At 43.1% G+C, this 10,641-nt stretch overlaps 1 protein-coding gene across 3 annotated transcripts in view; it reads right to left on the reverse strand.

Annotated features, from left to right (window-relative positions):
• Window positions 1-10,641, reverse strand: part of LOC111671450 (growth factor receptor-bound protein 10-like) — a 45,363-nt gene that overhangs the window by 20,706 nt on the left and 14,016 nt on the right. For all 3 annotated transcript variants that reach the window (XM_023428536.2, XM_023428535.2, XM_087179911.1), the window contains 2 exons: window positions 9,915-10,176; window positions 9,091-9,214 (listed from right to left, as the gene is read on the reverse strand). In XM_023428536.2, the coding sequence (XP_023284304.1) occupies window positions 9,091-9,214; window positions 9,915-10,176 (386 nt within the window). The remainder of the gene's footprint in view (window positions 1-9,090; window positions 9,215-9,914; window positions 10,177-10,641) is intronic.

Consider the following 10,641-nt stretch of genomic DNA (forward strand, 5'->3'; position numbering starts at 1 on the left):
TGGGGGGGGGGTGGTTGCTCAGCAAATCTGCCCAGCCTCAGGAGAGGTAGACAGGGAGAGGGAGATAAAGAAAAAGAAGGGGGGGGGGGGCGAGAGAGAGAGAGAGACAGAAAAGAGCGAGAGCTATGGAGGAATGTCAGTAATGCAATACTGAGTCATAATCAGGCTCATGTGTAGAGCGGAGGCCAACCCAGCTGGCCCCTAATACAATGTGCATGAGAACTATGAGCCCCACATACACACACACACACACACACACACACACACACACACACACACACACACACATTATAAATACACACACATTGTAAACTATGACAACCAGCTCCAGCAGATTTTTGACTTTACTGCTCGTCTTTTTTCTCCAGTCGCACGCGGTGGTTTTGCAGCCATCTGGGGAGCAGTATAACACCGGCTCTTACCGAGTGTACATACACGTGTGTGTGTGTGTGTGTGTGTGTGTGTGTGTGTGTGTGTGTGTGTGCAGGAGGATAATGCATGTTCATGTATGTGATGAGCACATGTGAAAGAAAGGGTGAGTGTAGGAGGAGATAAAAAGCTCACATTGTGCGTCATATGGAGTCAGCAGGACAGTTTTTCCTTTTTAATCTGTTTTCTTTCTAATTTCTTGCATTTACATTTCAATTTGTTCATATACTTGTTCTTTAACTTTTAAATAATAGTTTCTGCACATGAAATAGAAAAATCCTTCCTCAGTACTCAAGTTCTATCTTTACATGATTCAGTTTAACTCACCTTGGCTTGTTCTGCCCCCTCTGTTTTCCCCTCCCCTACTTCCCCTTTTTCTCTCCACCAGAGGAAGGTAAGTGGTGGTAATACAGTCCACACAGACACAGACACACACAGACACACACAGACACACACACACACACACACACACACACACACACACACACACACGCACACACGCACACACGCACACACACACACACGCACACACACGTAAAAAAGGCTTTGAGCCACAGCATATTGGATTGAAAGGTCATGGAGAGACACCTGCATGCATATAAACAAAGACACGCACACACGCACACACACACACACACACACAAGCACAGTTCGTATGGGGTCAGATGTCAAACACAATAATCTGCGTTAAGGTCAGGTCCACTTGACCAAGAGGTTTATGGGCCTCTAAACCTATCAAGCTATACGCAAACACACACACACCACAGAACAAAGGCACACACTCATACGTACATAAGCTAACACACACACACACACACACACACACACACACACACACACACACACACACACAGATCTGGTTGTTTTAAGCCAGAGCAGATCTCTTCCACAGACTGTAAAATAAATCTTGATTCATTGGAGGAGGGAGAGTGGTGCTTCTATTATTTGTTGGCCATTGGGGCAAATGGAAATGGTTAGCTTACACAATTATATAGAGACTGGGCTCACAAGTTGCTTTTATTTGAATGTGCTTACAGGACAAAATCATGAATGTAGATGTTGGAAGTTGAACCTTCGGCCCAGTCCGAGGTAATGTGGTTTGTATTCTTTCTTTCTTTATAGATGATGAGCTGATTTTGCTGGCAGAGTGACTGCTTAAGAGGAAATGCATAATTCTTCTGATAAGTATCTTAAGGAAGTGACAAGGGTTAATTCAGTAGGACTCACAGTAATCGATCACCATCTCAAGATCAATACAACGACTCCACTCTCATAGCATCACCTTATAAAGTTGGTATGGTGAGCAGGTTAGCAAACATGTGCCAGTGAACGAATCTATCAAACACTGAGCAGTTAGAAATTATTTGTAGTAGTGTATCTGGACTGATGAATGTAAGTTCAAATTGAACTCTCATTTCAGCTCTGGTTTTGCTCTCGACTAACCACTGAGCAATATATCTGACACTTTAGCTACTAAATGCGCCACTATATTCACCAGCTAGCTGTTTACTTTGTCAGCCTGTTGTTTTATGTCTTTATCAGATCTTTTTTGTTGAAAACTGCCAAATTCTGCAGCTGGAAAACCCCTAATAAGAGCAAAACAAAGCTGTGGGTGGTAAATCCAAAACAATGAAGTGAAAGACGCTAAAACACATTAAATCTAAGGGGTAATGCAGGGTGATGATTCTCGTCTTGCTATTTTTTCCATTGTTAATCTCAAAATATTGATTAGTCGGTTAATGTTGTTTTTCCCTGATTATGTAATACAGGGTCATATTAAATGCCAATTCTTCTACTGTAAACAGTGTAACCTTTTTACTTAAACAAATTGTGTTAAACGGCTAAAGACATTAAACTAACAGCTAATTCTTACATTATCCTGCAGTTAATACAATACGAGCTGCTACAAATCTCCGAGTGATACCTGAATGTCTGGCAGAGGCTGCCGTAGCAGACTAACACACCCATATCTAATGTCAGCATTTGAATGCTGGTTGCTGGTGACTTCCCACCCTGGTCTATTACAGCATCAGTCGTCTTTCATGTCTGTGAGTGGTCGGGTTTCAAGCCAGACAGAGCTGATTAGCTCTGCAGACAGTCCAAACTCAATTTCACCTCTCTGGAGCGCCACCACAAAGCCTTACTGAGTGGCTCACCTCCCCATCTTCCCACGACCCAACACTGACACGGCACTGTCTCAGACACACACACACACACACACACACACACACACACAGACACACACGCATGCATGCACGCACGCACACAGATAAATGTGTACACAGTCAGAGTCACAGTCCTCTGACTGACTGATGCATGTCTACCAGTCGGTTCTAGGAATCTCTGCTGTGGGTGTAAAGATCACCCATAGGTTTTGCTAAATGAAGTCATGTGGGCGTTGGTGAAATCGATCCAATAAAAAAAGAACATGAGTCAAAATTTTGACCTGCCAGTGGATTTAGCAGAGAAGTTTACACAATGATTTATTTAAGCGTGCAAATCCCATCCGCACGCCATCTTTCATCTAATTTGTCTGAGCAGGAAACACAAAGATCTCCATCCCTCAGCAAAATGAATGCCCGCTGTAGAGAAATATCACTGATCTTATTTGATAAAATCCCAAGAAACAAAGAATGTCTGTGAACTTCCTCTTCAGGAATTACAATTTGAAGGTGTTATATATAAAAATGTGAAGCTAGTTACATTTTTTATTGTCAGAACGTGAACAGATTGTAATGTAACTTTAAAAACGAGACCTTCCCTCACTTTCTCATTTGCTTGTAAGAGCCTGTGGACTGATTTCTATGAAAAGGACTCGGGGTGACGTTTAATCTCACTTCCGATAGCCTTTGCCTCAATGTCTCTCTTCCGCTGCCCTAAAACAGTGTGCTACGCTAGCTTACATTAGCTCAGATATAGGAGTCCGTCAACAAATGAACCAGCTCCCAGCACAATACAGACTACAACACAAACTCCACATGAGCACAAAAAACAAAAACAAAGTTTTATCTAATGAAGCCTGTCTGGTCAAACAGGAGTGAGGCCGACATCGGGAGAAAACTCAGGTCAACATCACCACAACATCACTACACTAAACTATAGTCTCAAGCACAGCTTATAGTCAAACTATAATAACAGGGAAACTTTAGTTACCTCATCTATCAACATGATGGCGGTCAATCACGTTCAGTCTTGTACTCTGCGGGTAGACGTGACATTCATTAGCGCAAGCCACAGGATGCTGACTGCAGTTCACTGCTGTCATTAATAACAGTTTTCTGAATGTTACATATAAACCATTTTTAATCTTGTCCTAACCCTTAATTATGTCAATTTAAATAGCTTGATTTCAACATGGTAGAACCAGTGTTGCAATTATCCAAGCAATTATTGTTTGTTCATATTTCTTTCTTCTCACTATGTCTGTTCTATATCTATTGATATGCAACAAAACAACAAAGCAAATTCCTTGTATGTTGAAAACCTACTTGGCAATAAACCAGATTCTGATTCTGAATCTGACTGTGATTCTGAGATGCTGACAATCAGGATTTCTGGCTCCTAAAATGAGCTCAGATGAGATCTGCTCATCTGGATATTGTAAACTAACAGCTGAGTTCTGAGAGAAAAACTAAATCTAGCATCAAGCTCTAGCTTGACAGTAATGATACACATTCAGGCGTCAGGCGCGCATGTGTGTCTGTGTGTGTGTGTGTGTGTGTATGTGTGTGTGTGTGTGTGTGTCGAACAAGCGTATGTTCCCTGAATAATTATTAGGTTACGTCATCACATTGCCACGGCATGTAAAATATTTACTGCGTGGCAGAAAAAAAGTCCTGCAAATCTTCATTACACACACACACACACACACACACACACACACACACACACACACACACACACACACACTCCTACTAAGACACTCACAGAACTGAGCTTCTAACGTTGGTGAATTCTCCCCAGGTACGTGATTAAATTTCAATTTACAGTAAAGCATCTTGGTCTGTGTGAGGAAACACAGCAACCTAGAGTCCATCTAACATTGGAGCTTACATGTCTATATGCCATTGTAAGCTTACCATGTTGAACAGGCTTTCACTGCCACCTTTACACACACACACACACACACACACACACACACACGCACACACACCTGATCTGATTGCAGTGGGTCAGCAGACCATTGCGTGCAGAAGTGCATCAGCTGACCACAGACAAAGGGGGAGGTAGGAATCCTAAACTGAGAGTGTGTGACTCAGAGCGTTAGCCTTAAATTAGTTTTTATGACACTGCTGCAGTATATATAGCCATCATGTCATATTTTGCTTTAAGCAAGGACAGTCTTGTTTAGTGTGAGGTTCAGAATGGCCTCACACACCCTAGCTCAACAGCAACCATGCTAAATTATCACAAGAGGCATCCAGCCGTTTCAAGCAAGAAGGATGCAAAATGAAAAATTTGACGATAGCATCACAACATTAGCTTCAGGCACGTAGCAGACGTCAAAGAATCTGAAAACAAGAGTCTACGGTCACAGCTCTGTGAGACTGTACATAGACACAGCGGTGATTTTTGAGCTAATTGCTAACATGCTCACAAGCACAATGTTAACATGCTGTTTGTTGATGTTCACCAGCTCTGTTTGGTGTGAAAGCATGCTAATATTTAGAACAAAATACAAAACTGTACAAAATACAAAAGTACAAAAGTACAAAAATACAAAACTGAGGCTGATGGTATCCAGATAGCAAAATAAATTTCACCCATACTTGGGCCACATGCATGTTTTGTTCTGGCTGAGTAAAGGCCCATGACCCGAATCTGGACTTATTCTGGCGCACACACAGAAAATCTTATGGCTGTCAGACAACACCAGAGGACAACAGCTGTAATCTACCCAGATGTGGAAGCGTATGGGCCAGACTTGGGCCCATACGCTTCTGGCCCATTTTATTTTGGGCCAGAAGTTTCATTTTGCTGTTTGGGTAGTAGCCCCAGGTATTTCAGCATAAACCAAAGTGCTTTAGTACAGTAACTTTGACCACCATTAACATCCATACTTGATTTTATAGCCTCAACATCATCAGGATTCATCCTCTGGGGACCGTAAACGTCTGAACAACATTTCAAGGTAGTTCATCCAGTAGTTGTAGTCGTAGACCAACTGACCTGCATCACTCTTGGCACAGCTAAAAAAAGAAAAGAAAAGAAAACACCCAGATGATCAGACTGTAGACAGAAGTATGATTCCTCTTTGTCCATAATCTGTTTTAACTTTTGTAAAATTTCGCAAGCCCAAATATTTCAATAATCAGACCATGCGCTGAATAACAAAGCATGAGAAACTGACTTTTTCACATCCCTCTTTTTCACTATAACCCTCTTTTCTCTTGCCTTCTTCCACAGGGAGGTCAGAGGTCAAGGCCAACTACAGAGCGGCAAATCCAGGGCTGGAAGGGGTTCTGTATCTTGCTTAAATGCACTTCGGCAGGATGGATGCTTGCCAACACAGGGGGCTTGAACCCGAGTCCTCTGGTTGAGAGATGGTCCCTTTAACCGCTGGGGCTGTCCCTGATGTCCGTAATGCCACGTCTCTGGCCACAAATAAAAGCAGGAGTTGCGTTACAGCCGAAGTCATGATGCCAAAGCAAACCCGTTTGCCCAGTGATGACAGACAGGACCTGACCAAATCCTTGTGAAAGCCGGGGTAACATGGCTGAACCGCATGGTGTAAGACTGCCACAACTTGCGTGGGAAACGGCCTCTATCAGAGTTCAACATTAACATTACAGTCGGACTGCTGAACTAGCTTTGGCCTCAGCACCAACCAGACACATTTTAAAAGGAAATTTTATAAATTTACCATGAGATGGGTATTCCCCTAAACTTTCCTCTAAAATCTGATGCAGATGCAGCGTCATTTCATCTATTCATAGAAGCCTGGTCACAACACCCCGAGGACAACTCCATTTATGTTATCAAAGGCAACACAGGCCATAAACCTGTCATGTCACATACAGTTTTACTGGCTCTTATTATAAGCTGTGTATCCCCTTGAGAAAGACTGAAGCTTAGTGAAGAATGTTCAGATTCCAACTCTACAGCTGGAGGGAGAGAGATCCTATGATAAAATCATGCCAATGCAAATACAATGCAACTATGTCTGCAGACCAACGCACTGCACATCTGAGAGTCTCGTCTGCATTGTTGTGTAAGCCATCCTCAATTGCTCCTCAGACTACATAACTAAACCAACTTGCACACATGTGCTCAAACACCTTCACAACCTTTCTGTTAGCTTACGTACGACATCACGTAACGGAGCCTGGCAGCTGAAGCGCTGACGTCTGAAGGTAAAGGCCAAGTTGTGGCCAGTCTGCCGCTGGTCTTGCTGATCAGTGAAGGTTTCGTTCAATCAGCCGGAGACTAGCCACGGCTCATTTTAAGCATTAGAGCAGATTAAAATACATGATGGTTCCACACGCATCCACTGAAGCCCAGTTATTGCCGTGGCTGGTTTAGTTTGATGTTTTATAGCCATAACATTTGTAAACAAGACCAAGGGCTCTATTTCAACAGTCCAAAGCACATGGACTGAAGTGCATGGCTCAAATGCATTAAGGGCGTATCACTTTTGCCATTTTAACAGCGGAAAAAACAGTCGCTGCGCCAGGCACATGGTCCATCTCACACAGTCTGGGCAGACATGGCCATTAAGTTATTCTATGAAACAATTTTAAGCATTACTGTATCAGTGTCACAATAATAAATGAGAATTAATCAATCAAATCATAGCAGAGATGTTTCTTTATACTGGTGTTTTTCGCTTCCCATGACACACACATTTATCACCCTCCCAGCCACCTCCTCAGCTCCTTCAGCCAAAAAGGTTTTTTCTCCTTTGCCGACGATGATAAACATGATGGAATGTTGGAAGTGATTTTTCCATGTGCCTTTTACTCCGTCCAGCATGAGCTTTATCACTGTTCCTGCTGGAAGAATACTACCAGCTTCCTGTTTTTGTGCCATTAAGCAGTCTTGAAGAATTTCCTGCCTACTCCAACCTGATGACATGCCATGAAAAATGAAGTAAAGAAGAAGCAAACTGCTGCCAGAGCCCTGAGCCGTAATCTGTTTGAAAAATTAAACCAGTAATGAGTCATTGATGTCAGATACAAAGCATATGCAAAGCAGCTCTAAGAAAAAACTGCACACAGAAACTGCTGTTAAAACTGTCAAAATACACCAATAACCACAAAATACTAATGTATATCTTTATTATAACAAGTGCTGACAGTCTTTAGACACACAAGGCAGCTGTTAAATGAAGAAAACTGGACAAAACAAAGATGCTCTGGGAAAGAGAAATGAGGCAACGTGTCGTCAGCTCTCACAGAACAAACACTCACAAAGATCCTTTGTACAAACTGCAAACTCGCTCTCTGACTCCAGACCTTGTGAGATGATGTCAACGAAATGCAAAAATAATGCTTTGCCTTATCACATGTGCATGCGTGCGTGTGAACTGAATAATGCCACCTGTGTGTATTATCGGTGTGTGCATCAATATGGGTGTGTGTGAGTGTGAGTGTGAGTGTGTGTGGATGTGAAGAGAGCAAGAGGGTGAGTGAGCATCTAAAATAACTTTTATTGTTCAGGGTGGGCATCCTGAAAACATCTTTGAGAAGGATGGAACATTCCTGGGACAGGAGGCTCTACCGGGGAAGGAAGGGCAAGGCTATGACACACACACACACACACACACACACACACAAACACACAGTGACGCTAAAGGCCCAGGGTTGAAGCGTGTGAACCGGAAATGGGCGCCTGTCTTGCCAGAGTCGGCAGACGGATTTAAAAGGTTCAGAGAGATCCGACCTGCAGACGTTCCCAGCCGTATTCCCAGCTCTGATACGGAAGTCTGCACTCTGTCTGCAGCATCCTGGAGACATTGCTCTTCTCCTTCCACAGCAAAACATGTCTGTCACTCTTATGCGTATGTGTACATGTGATTGATAATGATGCCTTCCAGAATAACACACACACACACACACACACTCACACACACACACACACACACATACGCAGTCAGATAACCCAGGGTGAGCTGTTGTGTAATGGAAGGAAAGGCTGTGCGCAGCCAAAGTCAACACAACGCTGCTCTGTCCTGAACATAACAGGCCAGTCAGCTGGTTTCAGAGCGCGCACACACACACACACACACACACACACACACACACACACACACACACACACACACACACACAGCCACTCCCTCGCTTGTGATAGTGGTCAAGTAAAGGACAACAAATGTGAGGAGGAGTCCAAACCCCATCTAAACCATAGTGGTATTGACCAGTAAAAACTTAAAAACTGAAAAAAAATGTAAAACAATACTACAACAAGCCATGTGTTTTCATTTCCTCACTGTATGCTGCAACATGTGATGTCACGCCCATGAAATAATTTAACTAAACTAACAGTAAATACGCTAGAAAATTAAAGTCAGTTTTTTCCTTATTATAGCATTGGAAGGCAGCAACTCCTCCAGTGTGCGTGTGTATGTGTGTGTGTGTGTGTGTGTGTGTGTTTGTGTGTGTGTGTGTGTGTGTGTGTGTGTGTGTATTAGCACCAGTGAGGTAGTGTAAGCACACTTACATGGTTGTCAGAGGTCTGTATGGGGCTGACAACGGGGGAGCCTGCTGGGCTGCAGAGCTCAGGGAAAGGGTTGGGGATGGCCGGCAGGGAGGCAGGACGCAGCTGCTGCTCTTCCTGCAGGCACCTGCAGAGGGAGACACACACACTTCTGTCACTGTGCTGGCTGACCAGTGAAAGACTGACAATAATGGTGTGACACATGAGTATGGGAAGACACAGCCCACATCTTATAGTGGAGCATGAAGTTTATCACAAGAAATGAGACTTGTAGTGATTCAATACTTTACTGTAACATGTTTTAATTCATAACTTAATTTTGCTCCAGCAACTATGTAAATCAATGTAAGTCATTCACACAGACTAGTAGAAGAAACTAAAGGTTAAAATTGTTTTGGTGCCAAGTGACTGTAGATAATGACTTTTAAAAGTAATATGGTGATTTAGGAAATTGATTATCTGTAACATCACAAGCCCAAAACAAAAAAACAAAACAAAAAAAAGCTCTATAATTATACATTTCTAATGAATCTGACTTTCCCAACTGGATTTAAAACGAAGACCTGTAGTTCAATCATTATGTGCAATCGATGCCCCCATCTTATACTGTATGAAAATAAAAACTGTGAGGGAAAGGCTGACAAGAAGAGAGTAGAGGACTAACAGAAGTGTTCTTCCTCAAGCCGAACTGTCTCTTCTTTCATACATATTTTCATTTCTGTAAGCACAGTGCTTCCAGCTGTCTTTATCTTAAACATAAAACAGTGAGATCAACACAGAGGGCAGGTTGTGTGTGTGTGTGTGTGTGTGTGTGTGTGTGTGTCTACCTGACGGCCTGGATGTGCATGGGCTGAGAGTGTCGCAGCCTCTCCCTGGAGGGAGAAGAAGTGGTGGGCAGGGGCGGGGTGTGACGACGGTGGCCCTGGCCGTGTCCCGGGTAGGCAGCGTGCACATGCACGTGGTGGTGGTTGTGAGGAGTGTGCATGTGGCCATTGTTCAAGAGTAGCGCCGTGTCTGCCTGTGTAGAGTACACGCTCTCCATGGAGGAGTTCATCTCATTCACCAGCTGCTCCAGGTCCACATCATCGTCTGTGGAGGCAGGTGGAGGGTGGGATGGGAGAGGTGGAGAAGGGTGGAAGGAGTGAGTGAATCACAGCAAATATCCACTAGGTGTCGCCTCGGTAGGTAACAGTGCGAGAGATTATTTTAAAACCATCTACACCCAGATGATAGTCATTAAAAATCAGCCGTCATGGACTATAACTCTACTTTCAAATGAGATTAAGTTTAAGTGAATCAGCCTAGTTTAACTGCAGAAGCCACGTGTAATGATGAATAACACAGAGCTACAGAAGAACCAGAATGATGTCACAATTATTCATGTTTTCTATTTGTGTTGATGTAAACGGCTAATTAAAAGTAAAACAAGACAATCATGGAGTCTGGTTATGAATATTTCTAAAGTGATGTGTCATTTCTTTCCTTTTCTTCAGTTTGTCAGGAATGACTGTTAAAGAAATCCTGCAGGTGTAAAAAGTTAAATTTATGGGGGGG

The sequence above is a fragment of the Seriola lalandi genome, unplaced genomic scaffold, assembly GCF_002814215.2.
Source record: "Seriola lalandi dorsalis isolate HSWRI2012SDOR001 ecotype SW California unplaced genomic scaffold, Sedor1 jcf7180002054879, whole genome shotgun sequence".
In the NCBI taxonomy this organism is placed as follows: domain Eukaryota; kingdom Metazoa; phylum Chordata; class Actinopteri; order Carangiformes; family Carangidae; genus Seriola; species Seriola lalandi.